Source organism: Melozone crissalis, unplaced genomic scaffold (assembly GCF_028551555.1).
Source record: "Melozone crissalis strain CALT ecotype California unplaced genomic scaffold, PUWL_Pcris_2 ptg000016l_1, whole genome shotgun sequence".
NCBI lineage: Eukaryota > Metazoa > Chordata > Aves > Passeriformes > Passerellidae > Melozone > Melozone crissalis.
In genome coordinates, this window is record NW_026535794.1 from 25,390,971 (window position 1) to 25,405,986 (window position 15,016).

The 15,016-nt window shown below is 44.5% G+C and overlaps 1 protein-coding gene across 1 annotated transcript; it reads left to right on the plus strand.

Moving 5' to 3' along the window:
• Positions 1–627: 627 nt before the first annotated feature.
• Positions 628–9,668, plus strand: ASB4 (ankyrin repeat and SOCS box containing 4). The gene is made up of 5 exons (XM_054274255.1): positions 628–841; positions 4,180–4,479; positions 6,601–7,091; positions 8,740–8,853; positions 9,480–9,668. The coding sequence occupies exons 1-5, from the start codon at positions 628–630 to the stop codon at positions 9,666–9,668; spliced, it is 1,308 nt and encodes a 435-aa protein (XP_054130230.1).
• Positions 9,669–15,016: the final 5,348 nt, after the last annotated feature.

The window sequence follows — 15,016 nt, forward strand, 5'->3', positions numbered from 1 at the left end:
CCCCCACCCCATAATGTGGCTGTACAGCCCTGCAGCCCCCTTGTCCCAGCATTTCTCTTCCAAGGAGCCCTGCTTGTTGCACCTGAGCTCAGCACCAGCAAGCAGAATGCTGTCCTGGAGAAGAGTGGGTTGCCTCCCACATGAAGAGTGCCCTTGAGATTTTTTAGGGTTGTTTTTTTCCTGAATTGCACTAGTTAAAAGGCATCTGTGGGCAGAGCATCTCATCCCATTGCAGCCAATAAATCAGCCATGGCCAGTCTGAAAGGAAGTGTGGGTGCTTCTCCAGCACAGGAACAACATCCTGGACTAGTTCTTTTAATATAAGTGTATGGGCAGCATCAGAAGGTAATCAGTGGTTAATGAAGCTTAATGTGTATGAAGCCCATGGAGGTAACTCTTAATTTGTTTTGATTGCTGGTATGTCTGTCCTCACTTTCATCAAAAGAGTGTGGTGATATCCAAGAGTGGCATTTCGACGCCCGAAATGCTCCTCATATAAATAGAACAGGCAGATCAGCATGACTGAGTGATAAAATTACCTTCTGGTTTTCAGAAACTTCAGCATGCAACTGTGCTCTAGGCACCTCAGCGTGCCCCTCTTCACAGCACAAACAGACCTGTTTGGAAATGGATTTGGAGGAGACATACAAAGAGGGAGAGAGCACAAAGGGGAAAATGACTCGAGCTGAAGCTGCAAAGTTGGTGAAAAAAGCTTTTCTTGAAGCCCTGAAGTCCAATGACTCTGAAACACTGGAAGAGCTCTTGAGCCAAAAGAAAATAGACGTGGACACAGTGTTTGAAGTGGAAGATGAAAACCTGATTCTGGCATCCTACAAACAAGGTAAATGTGGCAGCATTCCCCAGACAGGAAGCAGAGGGGTTTGAGTGATTTTCAAGGATCTCTGGCCTTTTATCTCTTCTGAAGCTGCAGCACAAGCGGATCCACAGGCAGGACGGTCTCAGCAGGCTCACATGGTCAGGGCCACTGCAGCAGGGGAGCTTCTCAGCTCTGTGGGCTGGAGAGGGGCAGCCCAGAGCCAGGCTGACCTCCGTGCTGCAGCTGCAGGAGACCCCAGAAACAGGAGCCCTTTGCCATTTCCTCTCAGAGAACTCAGGTGCAAAGCCCTGAATGGACACATGCAGGTGTATGAATGGGGTGTGTGCATTTCTTGCATGAACCCATTCACATGTACAGATTTTTTAGAAACATAAAATGTCCCCTGTCTTCCATTTCCAATGGAAGTAAAGTGGATTCTCCCTAGCTGAAGGGAACTAAGGAAATCCTGCGGATCTTGGATGCTGCTGGATGGGAGAAGGTTTATTTTTCCAAATGACAGAAAGTGAGGATGTGGTAGTTTATCAAAACAGAAAAAATAATCTGGAATAAACAACTAGAACAATCAACACAACATCTGTTCTGCAGTGTAGAAAACCCAAACCATTTCCCAGCCAGACACTGAAAAAGCTTCCAAAACCTTAAAACTTAAAGCAATAAACCAAGTTTGCTCTTTGCTAAAATCAACATACTTCATGACCTGCTTGCTAACAGACTCTTCTTGTGTATTTAGAAGCAGTAATGGTCAGTCTCTGCCAGAAGTTAATCATATGTGGAGATAAACAGCTCCAGTAGCAGCAGCAGAACAGCAAATGCACTTTCTCTTCTGTGGCAAAAAGAGGGGACTATCTCATCTCTTCTCTTTTTCTGTGTTTACCCCTTATTTAATGATTTTTTTCCTGCTCTTTTGATTTTTTGAGGGCAAGGATGGTACAGTCATGATGTACTTCCCTTAGGAACAGTGTATGAACTAAGCCACAGTGTGCTGAATTTATCTTAAAATAGATCTTGGTCTGTCCTCAGTAGACTAAAATGCTATCTGGTTGTGGTTTGAGGCAACAGGATTAATGAACAGATTTTAATCACAGATCATTTGACTGCAATCAGTAACTGGTCTCTTTTGAAGAATCCTCTTTGTTTTCCAAAAAGTAGAGAGAGAGGAAAATGCATCCTTATGGCCTAAATCACAGTATTGTATTCACTTTGTCTGAAAGGCAGGAAGGTCTTCTATCAAAACTCTTACGTAAATTTTACATTTGTTCTGAATGGATAACTGATATGCAGGGGGATTTCCTCAAGGAGGAAGACGGGAGAAAAATTCACCACCCCACCATTCTGGCAGTCTGATCTTTGCCATAGCCCTTAGTGATGAAGTGGAAAAGAGATGCCATGGGTGACAGAGTGACTTTTCTTCCTGTCTTCCAAAGAGGCTGAGAGCTTTCAAAGATGCTGATCTTGCTTGCAGCACAGCTTCTTTATGTTACTAGCCACAGAAACAGGGAAGCTGAATGAGATCTCCCATGGAGGCCACATCTGCTTCCTGCCCAGTGTCTGTCCCTGTCCCTCTGAGCTCAGAGATCTCAGCAGGTTTGGGTAGAGGACATGGGAGAGGCTCCCTGGGGATGTCTGAGCACAGCTCACCTGCAAGCAGCACAGGCCACAGAAATACATTGTGTACTCAGGCAGGAAAATTGTGGCTATTAAATGTGATAACTTGGCTTCTAAGTATCACTTTCCTGCTGTTAATGTACAATTTGTGGCCCGTATCTGGCCATAAATGGAAGGCCCAGCTCTCTGTGGGATAAGCCTGAAGTGTATCACAGGTCACCAGTAGCAAGGGGGAGCACTGCACATGCAGCTGGACAGGGAGGGGATTTAAGAATCTTGCTCTGCTACATGCAGAGACTTTGGGATACAGCCCACCTTCCCTGTGCCTGGCTTGAGGGGGTGTGAAGAGGAGGATGGCAGTGTGACCTGCACAGTCAGCAGGGTCAGTGTCCCCAGAGGAGGCTGTCACCCTGCCCAGGCACCCCAGGGCCTCAGGGCTGCTGCTCTTGCCTTTCACAGTGTGGGCTCCTTCAGGACTGGGCTTGGCAGTCCCAACAATTTGGTCCTAGAGTAGCTGACATGGTCTGCAGTTTTTGCCCCTCTCTGAAAATATACTTGTAATTTATCTAGGAGGGAAGAAAAACTTTAATCCATTTCTCCTTGCCACCAGCAATTTATTTCCTTCCTGCTTGTACCTCATGAATACTGTAAAAACTGTATATATATGACATTAGTGTTGAGAAATTGCATAAAACCAGAGACTAAAATAGAAGATTTGAATTAATTTGAACTCACTTTACATCTCTAATATTTTTCTGTGTTTTTTTACATGATAACATATTTCAGACAGGCAGTTGTCCAAGGAGAAATAGATAAATCAAACCCAAAGAATTTTATAGTCACATTCTAGCTAAGAGGAAGGCATTATATACATATTAAAAAAAATTAGACTTCTTTTGCCCTTCTGCACATTATTATGATACTCAACTTTTCTTAAACAAGTGATTATAGTAATCACTTCTGAGACTGTATCTGTGCACTCATTAAGCACATAGTCCTAATTTGGGAACAAGTATTTATGTGTTGTTTGGCCTTACACCTCTTTGTAAATAAAAAAAAAAATCACTGTGAAATTTTCTGAGAAAAATAAAATATTTTGCAGCCAAATTTCATGCTAAAGTGTCACTGCTTCTATTTGGCTCTTCAGCCTAATTTATTTCAGCATCCAATCTCCTCTCTCTGTGCTCCTCAGGGCAGTATTTGGGGTGTATTGCCGGGGGTCATCTATGTGCAATGCATCCCTGGAGGTCTGAATCCAGATGCTGACATGCAAGATCCTGCCATCTCCCACACAGAAACAGTAGGATGAGCTGTCTGCTGAGTCACTGTCCTAAATAAATGCTGTCATTCCAATGCCACCTTTGTTCAGCTATTGCCAGGCTGGAGATCCCACTTCCCCATGTTTTTTAGCTGTTGGCGTTTCAAACCCTCTAAGCTTTTTTTAAAAATTGATTTGTTTAACCTATACCAGTCACAAAAAAGTCTAATAGCTTCTTTCAGAGTTCATCTACACAGGAATTATCTCTCCAAAAGTCAGACTATTCAGCACACACAGTAACAGTGCTTAATGAAAACGAAGTTACGCTTGAGAGAACTTTGTGTGTAGTATGCTGGTGAAATTACAGTAAATTACATTTAAACTCCAACCCTTTCTTCCCCTTCAATTATTCTCAGTAGGTGGATAGTCCTAAGAAAAGTCTTTGCCAAGGCTGGTAACACATTCTCACTTTGTACAGGGTACTGGCTTCCCAGCTACAAATTAAAAATATCCTGGGCCACTGGGCTTCACATAGCTGTCATGTATGGCCACCTGGAGAGTGTCCTGGTCCTCCTCAACCACAAAGCTACAATCAACTGCCGGCCCAATGGGAAAGCTGCCATCCACATTGCCTGTGAGATGGCAAATGTTGAGTGTCTCAAGATCCTCTGCAGCCACGGGGCCAAGCTGAACTGCTTCTCGATGAGCGGGCAGGCGCCCCTGCACTTCTGCACCACACGCACCTCCATGCCCTGTGCCCAGCAGCTGCTCTGCAGAGGTAAGGGAAAGCTCTGGAGTGCCTCTCCTGGCATGGGCATGGGCTGGGCTGTCTCTTAGGAGGCAATTCCTCAAAGCAGATGTGTATTTATCCCTTCTATCCACAGGTGTCTCATGTCTTCAACTCAGGCTCCTTGTCTTCACCTCTTTGATCAGAGCAAGTTTCTCCTATTCTGTTTCCTCACCTCATCCATCTTTCCCTTTCCCTGGCCACTGGTCCTTACTCCAAGATTGTTTCCCATTTCACTGTCTCCAGTCCACTGCCCAATCAGTCCATCAGCAGCAGAGCTCCTCTGAATCAGGGAGTTTCTGTATCTCTTGGGGGATTTTTCCATCTTTTTCATCTAGGTTTACTTTTGAGCTATTTTCATATGAAAGGGCACCCCTCATTTTCCTTCTTTTTCAAATTTCCTGGACCTGAGTAAAATTTTTCAAACCGCTTGGTTTTTGAGATCTGGCCTTGAAAAATTGGATGCAGTTTTTTGTACCATCTTTTCATTTGTCATGAATGCAGCCAAACTCATGCCTGGAGGGGGAAAAGGGTATTATATAAGATTTTTGTTTTCCCATAGTAAGGTGCATTATGCTTCTGGTCATCTGCAACAAATGAGGCTATGAATAGATGTAATTCTTCCATAAATATATTTATCACACACTATTTCCTGAACAGAAGGGCAGTGACAAAGGACACAGTAAAAGAAATAGAGTTCAAGTCCTTAGTTACAGAGAGACTCCCCTGTTTATCACACTGTGCCATGGCAATACAAATGATTTTGGGTTGGTTTTGTTACATGTGTTGTTATTGAAAGCTTTTCCTGAGATGCAGAGCCCAAGTGCAAAGTCCATGCTTTGTGGGCAAGGCAATCTGCAGTCATAAATGAATAACAACATTGTTTTTCTTCTTCTGGAAAGATACATATTATTTTGTTTGGTAGAAAGGAAAATAAATGCTGCCAGTTGTATCCTGCCCAAAGCAAACAGTCCTGACAGCAGGAGTTGAATTTGCTTGCATAGAAAAGCTCAAAAGTCAAATGTACTCTTATGAAATGCAGCAGAGGATGAATGCAAGTGAAAGGATGTATTCTGCAGGCTTTCTCCACCCACCCATCAACAGCATAATAGTACTTTAAAAACCACCCTTCCACCCAAAGCACACTTTAAACTCTGATTTCCGTATGAGCTGAATGCTGAGACTCCAAATAGAGTGGGATAGGTCCGGAGCAAAGCCTGTCAGGGGTGCACATTCACACAGCAGCACCCCCGGGAGCTGAAGCCAGGGTGCCAGTTAATATCCCTGCCCCAAAGTTTCCAAGGTGCATCTTTCCCCGGCCATCTCCACTCGGCGGTGTCCCCTGGGACCCATCCAGGTCACTGCAGTTCATCCCCTCTGGCTGGGGCGGGGGGATCAGCAATCAGCGCTGATCCCACGTTTGGTCACCACCTCCAAACTCGGATTGCCGACACCGCCTCGGGGACACCGGACACGACCGACACTGAGCACGGCTCAGCAGCATTAGCACGGGGGTTTCCAGCCCAGAGGCAGCGTCTGCCCCTGCCCTGCCCCGCTCCCGGCCCAGCTCGGCAGATGGTGCTGTTGCTCCAGCCGAGACAGCGCGCTGCTCCCGCCCCGCCGCGCTTCGGGAACGGGACCCGGCCCCGCCGGGGACCCTGCAATGGGCTCTGTAATATCATCCACGGATCTGTCCTAAAATGTCCTTTCATTCCTTTCATCCAGGCTGGCGTTAACGAGGTGCTGCAGGGAGTGCTTTCAGGGTACAGAGCAGACCTGTTCGTAGTAGGGGTAATGATCTCCTTCCTCCACCAGTTCTCAATTTATAGGAAAAAGCATTTTATGCAGAAATTTGGGCTTGGTCTGAAATAGAATGTTTAGATAAGGTCTTCCTTGGGGCCAGCATAGAAGCTGGATCCAAGAACCTTAAGTTTCTAAGAGTTTCCCTGGAGACTGAACCAATGCAGGATCAACGCTATTTGCATTTACACATGTGTCTTTCATACCAGTAGCCCACGCTGACCTTTTCCTTGGGAAGAAGGGCCCATACAGAGAGAAGACCAAAGAAGTGTTTCATTGCCTTCATCTTCCCCCACCATCTTTCTTTGGCAGGAGCAAATGTGAACATAAGAACAAACAACAAGGACGAGGAGACTCCTCTGCACGTCGCTGCACGTTTGGGTGTCCCAGAGCTCGTGGCCTTTTACGTGGAGCAGGGAGCACAGGTGGATGCTCTCAATGCCTACATGGAGACTCCCCTGGCCTGTGCAGCCTACTGGGCCCTTCACTACAAGGATCAGATATACAGCCAGGACCACCACCTCATCTGCCGCATGCTCCTAGACTACAAAGCTGAAGTGAATGCTCGTGATGAGGATTTCAAATCCCCACTCCACAAAGCTGCCTGGAACTGTGATCACGTCCTGGTGCACATGCTGCTGGAGGCAGGAGCAGAAGCAAACATCATGGATGTCAATGGCTGTGCTCCCTTACAGTACATCATAAAAGTGACATCTGTGCGGCCAGCTGCTCAGCCAGACATCTGCTACCAGCTGCTACTGAACCATGGGGCAGCTAGGGTATACCCTCTGCAATTCCACAAGGTTAAGCATGTCGTCGTACAGTAGGGGCTTGGAGAGGGGTGGTGCCTTGAGCAGGAATGGGATGAGAGATCCAAACTATCTGGATTTGCTGCAGTCCTGTCAGTCTGGGCCCAGAATGCCCAAAACATTGTGAGATGCCCTTCTGTAAGAGTGGTATCATGCAACCATTTAACTGAAGTGAAATTACAGCTGCCTGTACCAGAAACCAGACACAGATCTAATTTTTGCTCTTAACCAATCTGAAATGCCAAACTCTAAATGCTGGTTGAAGCCTAATTTTTCAGAGCCAGATTCACTTTCTCATTTCAGAGAAGCCATATCCCTTTGTCAAACCTGGCTTTCAGATTCACTTTCTCATTTCAGAGAACCCACATCCCTTTGTCAAACCTGGCTTCATACAGGTTTAACTGAGTTCTGTGAAATGTGTATTTCATGGTCTCCACCAAAGATTAGAGATGAGACAACTTGATTCAGTTTGTCACATCTGACATCTAAAAATCTATTCAAATCTATTAAAGATGAAATGCATCTTAATAAAGCTTTGGATTATTCCCAGGAAATGTGAGAATTAAGGAGAAGGGCCTGGGCTCATAGCTGATGACCAAAAAATAAGAAAAAGTATTGCAGGATCCCTCCTGAAAAGTTTTTAAACACCTGCAAAGCCCAAGACATTGACAGAAGTACCTAAGAGTGTTGTTATATCAGACAACTAAGTAAGCTTGCTGAAGTGAGGACTTATTCTCTCTCATCCAGTACCCTAAGCAACAGTTTGCAGTTCTCTGACCACATATGTAAAGTTTTAACAAGCCAAACAACCAGAAGCCTTTGAATAAAATGCCAAAATTTTGATTCTGTCCTCTTGAGTCCAGGATGACAAGGCCCTGTGTGTAGCAGGACAATGCTTAGTCTCCTAGAGGGTGTTTGAGAGCAAGGTCTGAAGTCTCTTCTTCCTCCATCTTATTGCATGAAGTGTCTCTCTTCCAAACCATCATTTGCCTGTCTGTAAAAATGTAGGATATTTATCCCAGAGGGATCTTCTGCAGTTTTGTTTGTGAAATCTGGAGGCTGCATGGGACAAAATTCAGTGAATGTAATGTTATCCCCTGCATATGAGTGATAATAGACTGAGTTTTTTTCCTGTTGAGCTAAAATTACTGGGCAGAACAGTTGTGTCAGGGTCCTTCCTTGTGTGGCTTGAAAGCCTTACTTCTGAACTGTCCCTTCTTCTGGTTATATTTAAAATTTTTTCTTTAACAATGCATTTTTGATTAATGTAATGGAATTTTTCCTGTTCCTGAGCTGCATGTGCTGAAGCAGGAATTTTTGTGCATGGCTTTGCCTGGTGTTGAGCCTCTCAACCCAGCTATGGACAAGCTAACTCTAGATTTGGGTGATAAAGCTCACCTCATCTAGACATCTGTGGAGATCTAAGCCAGCATTTCTATATGGTCTTAAACTGGGGATGAGCCTGGGGCTTTTGCTGTGCTTACCAGAGGGGTGTGGAGGGGCCTCGTGCCCTTTGCATGTCCAGCCTGATCCTGTCACAATTGCCAGGCTGTCTGTCCCAGTTTGCTGCTGTGCAGTGCTGGGCACCCCGGCCAGCCCTGCCTTCCTGGGGCTGCTCATGCTCTCCTCATCCTGCCCGCAGGTGCTGCAAGCCTGCCACTCCCACCCCAGGGCTGTGGAGGTCGTTGTCAACTCCTACGAACACATCAAATCGACATATAAGTGGAAAGCAGCCATACCTGAGGATGTCTTGGAGGTAAGCTCTCCAAGAGTTATAACTGAGTAAAATCCAGGCCTATTATTTGCATAGCCCACACCAAACCAGTAGAAAGAGCTAATTATTATTGTTATTCACTTTTGAAAGAGAATAACATCTCAGAGGATGGGGACTTCCCCACTTACGATCACTCATTTGACAAAAGCTTATCACTCACTGAAAAAATACATATTTTTGATATTTTAATTGCAATGTTATCCTTTGGAGCACCCCCTGTCAATGGTACAGCAGGAGCTCAGCTGTCCCTGTACTCAGCTAGTGAAAAGATTCTGGCTGTGATTGGTGGGTTTTTTTCAGATTTTTCAATATGTATATTTATATTTCTTTTAATTCAGCAAATAATTTTAAAGGGCCATATTACATGGGTATGACTATGTACCTCTGGGTTCTGTTGCATGGGTCAGATTTCTGTGAACAGGATGAGTTAGCTGCAAATGCAAGGGAGAGTTTAAATGAAAACTAAGACACGAAAGAGGAAAATACGTGGTCAAAAGGCAAAACTGTGGGGCCAATGACATGCTTTGACATAGTTATCCCTTTAATTGAAAAATCCTTACTCCAGACATTCTGGTTGCCCTAACGCACCCTTGTGGTTTATTTTACAGCGGCACCAGGATTTCTATGACTCTTTGTTCGCTGTGTGCAGCAATTCCCCACGGTCCCTGATGCACCTGTGCAGGTGTGCTATTCGGGCAACGCTGTCGGAAAGGTGCCATCGACAAGTGCCCTTGCTCTCCATCCCCGTGTCCATGAAGAAGTACTTGCTGCTGGAGCCAGAGGGAATCATCTACTGAGGCACCACGGGGCTGGCACCGGCATCTCCCTTCCCGGATCCAGGAGCCTCTGTGGGGTGCCAGAGCGCCAGGCACAATCCCGACACAGCCCTGAGTGTGTGCGTCCAATGGCTGGCCAGGCTGGGCTGGCATTCACTGGCGCTCCTGGAGCTGCTCTCTTTCCCTGCATTGAGAAACCACAGCTGCAGTTTGCACTGGGGAGGCAGAGCTGGAAAAGCCCCTGCTCCATGCTCACCCAGGACACACACTGCTCTGTTCAGCCTAGCTTAAACAATGCTGCTGCTTCCTGCAGTGCTTCTACCACTGCCTGCTAGATAGCATTAGATTAAATCTGAGCAACCTTTGGTATTGTTTCACTATGGCTTTCTGCAGCTGTCATTTTGGGAGTAAAACAAAGGATACTGTCAAAAAATAAGTCACAGAAATGCCTTCCCAGGATGAAATAGGCAAACAGCTTTGGTTTGTGACCACAGACAGGCCTTCAGTAGTTTCTGTGTTTTTCTGTGCACTGACTCTCAATTCAGTGTTAGCTCACTCTTCACTACCTGATTCTTATAAAGCTTTGTCATAATGATCCTTTTTTAATTGCAAGAATTTTTTTTCCTTTATCAACCACAGTATGTAAACAAGTAGAAACAGGCAGCCCTGAAATTTTTGTATGTTGATACTGGGTAGCTTTGAGCAAATACCATCTCTGTTTCTGCTCTCACTGTGACCAATGATAAATTAATATCCTGGTGTTAAGAAAGGCAGGTAAAAAAAGCTTTCCCCCAAAGCCTGCATAGCTGTACTTGTACCTATCCCTAATATCTCTTAGAATGATGTTGGATGTGATCTGGGAAGCATAACACCCTTCTCTTAATTAACTATAAAATGAACCTAGCCTGCTAGCATGTACTATTCACCTCATTTTTGGCAGCTGAGTGCAGGTGAGAGGAATCCCACATTAACCAAAAGGTGTTTCCAAGATAAGATGTGTTGCCTGTGCTGTTACAGACCTGCCAGGCCCCCTGCCTTGCAGTTCCTGTGCTTTTGGGCCTGCTAGCACTGGTTTCCTTTACTTGAGCAAGCTACTTTCTCCAGTCCAGGAGGACGAAATGCAGAGCAGTGGCATTTCACACAGCAAGTATCCCACACCAAGCACAAGTGTGTGACCTGACCTACAGGTAAACCCTCATTTTCTTCCCTTTTTTATTTTGATGCAACCCGTCTGGGCTGTTCCACTTTTTTTGGATTCTGACAATTCTGGGCTTTCTGAAAAGAGAGGTAAGTTAGGCCCACACTGGGAGCCAATAACTCCTGACTTCTCATTGCTTCTCTGACCGTGAAGCTGTCAGTCCCAATCATTTTTTTTTATCTCTTTGCAAGACAGCCCAGAGCACACTAGGCTCTTCCCAGACAAACCAGAGCAGCCAAGCTGTACAAGTGTCTCTGTGTCTCACACAGTGGCAACAACAGCATTTGAAGAAACATGCAGATTGTTTAGTGTTACAACTCTCTTCCCTTTCCTTTCCTCTCCTCTCCTCTCAGTTTTCATCAATTAAAGCTTGTACACTGTGTACAAGAATCCAGTTCATGGGTCTGTTTATGTTTAACCAGACAGCAATGAAGATTGCTATTTAACAGTTTCCCATTCCAATAAGGAATTTCAAAGTGAACACAGACCATGAGTAAATGTTTTCTTATGTGAATAAAGTTGTAAAATAGGTCCCTGTGATTCACTAAGCCAATGAGAGATTTCCATACAGCTGCAGAGATGTCTCTATCAGAGATACTACAGTAACTTACTGGGGAGAATAATCAGCATCTGAGACAGGTTTTCTATAGAAAAATCAGCTTGAGACATGTCCTGATCAATGGGATCCACTGGATTCTGCACTGCAGAAAAAGAGTGAATTTGGAAAGATGAAAAAGCATAGGTTATCTAAACCCACTGCTTTTCTAGGTGATGCATGTCTAAGTCAGGCACGAGGAAGAAGCTTTGCCAAGTGGCCGAGTCAAGAAATATTTGTTGCTTTCTGAACAGTCTGACAATGGGGCAAGCTGGGCAGTCCAGAAGAGACAGATGGAGGTAGCTGATATTATTGGAAACATCCCCACACTGGCTCCTTCTGAAATTCTGCATCTGGCAAAGGGAGGTTTAAGGCAGAACAATAGCAGTGTTTGCTGACCTGTCGTAGCCAGGACTCTCTTGCTGAGAGAGAAGAATAAAGGCTGTCACCAGTGTTCCTAAATTCCCTCTGATCCTCTCCCTCTGCAGTGAACACACTTAATTTTTATTCTGTGGGCACCCAGGCTCACTGCCAAGCTTTGTACCAAGCAGGTGCCAGATTATAGCCATTGTGGTATCTGACAGGGAGCACAGTGGGATCAGCCTGATTATAGTCATAGGAATTTGCAAGCTGTTAAAAACACTAGAGAACATCACTATCACAGAAAAAAGACCTGATTGATGCACTTTAATTGCTTTTGTTGTTGAAGTTAGAAAGACCAAGAGTAAGCAAACCTTACTATTTGTAGTACTAGCACTTTTTTCCTCTGTTACTGTACTCTATTCCCACACACTGGACGGAGTTGATCATGTGAGGTGTGGGAGTACCTGATAATAAGATCATCATTTATTAAATCCATGGGATGCACAAAGGAGGCACAAAGGAAGGATCTCTTTTCCGTGGTTACCAGTGACAGGACCCAAGGGAATGGCCTGAAGTGTCAGGGAGATTTAAGCTGGATATTAGAAAAATGTTCTTGCCCCAGAGGGTGTTTGGGCACTGGAACAGGCTCCCCAGGGAAGTGATCACAGCAGCAAGACTCACAGAGTTCAGGAAGTGTTTGGACAATGCCCTCAGGCTCTTGTTGTGGCTCTTTGAAATGGTCCAATGAAAGGACAGGAGTTGGACTCAATGATCCTTGTGGGTCCCTTCCAACTCAGCAGATTCTGCAATTCTGCAATTCTGTGATTCTGTGAGATGTCTTGAAATTTCATACCATCATATAATTCCTGATCGTGCTTTTGTATTTTCAAAGCCTCATCAGATTGGATGACTCCACCTGGAAGAGAGACCACTACACCACAAGTTTGAGCACAGTCATGACCTAAAATGACAGAAAATTGTTTTCAGGGTTGTTTGGTGTCCTCTGTGAAATAAATTGCTTTTTTCCTTTTGGCTTCTTAGTAGAGATGTAGACATGTTTGAAACATTTCCACTTCATTCCATGGCCTATCAGAATATTTAAAGCACAAATGGGTGCAAAGAATGAACGATCCTTTCCCATTCCCATTGGCAGCCCTTTCCCAGAGCTCCCTTATTGACTTCTCAATGGATAACAGTGAGATTCTAGGTTTTTAGATTCTAGGTTTCAGGTCTTTGTGGTTTTGAGAAGTTGTATATAAAGAGAGGTTCTTAAGCCACATGCATTGTGGACAAAAGAAGTTACCCATTCTATGACCATAGGGACACTCTGCATGTATTTGGGGACCCATGCAGCTGTTCATGGAAATATGGGCATCCTCCTTGTAAAGTGCTCTTGCAATAATTTTAAACTTAGCCCCTGATGTCTGCTGGGTCCAGCTTGACCCAAAACTCCAATAATTTGTCCGTGGAGAGTGTGTAGGTGAAACTGAAGTCTAACAGTGTTCAGGACTGTATTTCCCTGCAAAATCTTTATAAGTCTGTTCATACTTGGTCAGCTTTTTAGATACTAGGACAAGGAGTCTAAAAGAGCCTGGATGGTTTATCTCTCCAGCATTGCTGCCTGTCCTGATGGCATTAGGCCTGTAAGTGTTCCAGCATCAATGACATTTTATTTATTCAAAACCACTAACCATCTTTAAAAGAAAAATTTCTCATCTTTTTATTGGGCAATATCTTACAGCCTGTATACCAGTTTTGACAGAATCAAGTTAACTGCTGTGGTCATGAATTTATAGAAATCTCCCAGACTGAGCAAGACTGACTATTTTTGTAAAATGTCAGGAATACAAATATTAGGCAGCAGGGGAAAAGGTCTGGTCTGCCATGAAAGGTGGCAGCTTTACTTTTAGCTGCAAGCACTGCTGGATCAATTAGGGTGATCACAGGGGCTCAGCTCATTCATATTTAAGGAACGTCCTTTGAAAAACCACTAATGCTTCTGGCAGCAGATTTTGCTCATGGGACAAATACCTTTAAATTAAACATACAAGAGTTCAGTCTTTGAGATGAAAGGGAAGATTGAAACAGTCTGGGGTGGTCCATGCTATTATGTATCTTTATTAAACTCTCAGAGGACAAAGAGGCAGGCCAGGTTTTCAGCGCTGGAAGGTTTGCAGGGCTCTTGAAGGGCTGCTGGTTGTTTTTCTGTAACACTTCAAGATACACATGGGTCAGACAGAGCAATATTTCCATTTACTTTCAGGGTATGCCAGTAGAATTTCCCTGTAATCCCTAGGGTTTGCTTTTCTACTAAATGACAGTGCAGAACATACTGTTAGCAGAGATGCCAAAGCCTAGCTAGTGTCTGACACCTTAACCTCCCCAGGAGTTATATTAAAGCACTGGAAAGATCGACCACAGCCTCTCTTTGTAGAGAGGCAGGGACCTCTGGCACAGCAGATGAGTGGGTCAGAAAAGATTGCTGTATGCAGACAGTGTCAGATGAAATCTGTTGGCTGCTCAGAAATTTGTTTCTGACTCTTTCTCCAAATATATCTTAAGCTTCATGGGACACAAAGTGTAGAAGTGACAGTGGACATCATGCATTCCAATGACCTGCTTGATTTTAATACACAGTTAACTTTTTTAACATGTACCAGCTGTGTGTTGCCCCTCACCTTGCAGAGGCACCCCATGGAGTGCTGCTAAATTACAATTAAGGCATTTTAAATGAAAACATTGGGCATGTGAAGATTTTTATACCACTGAAAAAACATCCAGTTCTGCTCTTTCAAGCTGGGGCTGACTGGAGATGCTGGTATCAGCCTTCTGCCTAATGTCTGCCATGCTTAAGCTTTGAAACAGCTTAAAAGCTGTAAAAGCTTTGTGCAATTGATGTGGCTGCTCAGGCTGCTGGTACTGCAATCAGCACTGAATTATTTTCCGTCAATAGTAACTGTCAGTGGGGAGTTGCACTGCCTCAGCATAGCCATGAGCTTGCTGGCTGCTAGTGGGAAAGAAAGAGGCTGAATCCAGACAGCTCTGGTCAAGGATAGGGATTTTTACTTATTCCTGGTAACTTAACAAAAATTGCTAGTTGGGTATGAAATAAGGATAAATGACTGCTAAGGTCTGAGGAGGAAAGTGCAGGAAGAAAAGAGCAGGAGTACTCACAGAAAGTCTACTTTATAACATGCTATAAAAGAGGGGACA

Bases quoted from the DNA above. Each gene is read 5' to 3' on its own strand.
- ASB4 (XM_054274255.1), top strand. From the start codon at position 628: ATGGATTTGGAGGAGACATACAAAGAGGGAGAGAGCACAAAGGGGAAA. The intron at 842-4,179 runs GTAAATGTGGCA...CACTTTGTACAG, and splicing joins TCTGGCATCCTACAAACAAG to GGTACTGGCTTCCCAGCTAC. The intron at 7,092-8,739 runs GTTAAGCATGTC...TCCTGCCCGCAG, and splicing joins ACCCTCTGCAATTCCACAAG to GTGCTGCAAGCCTGCCACTC.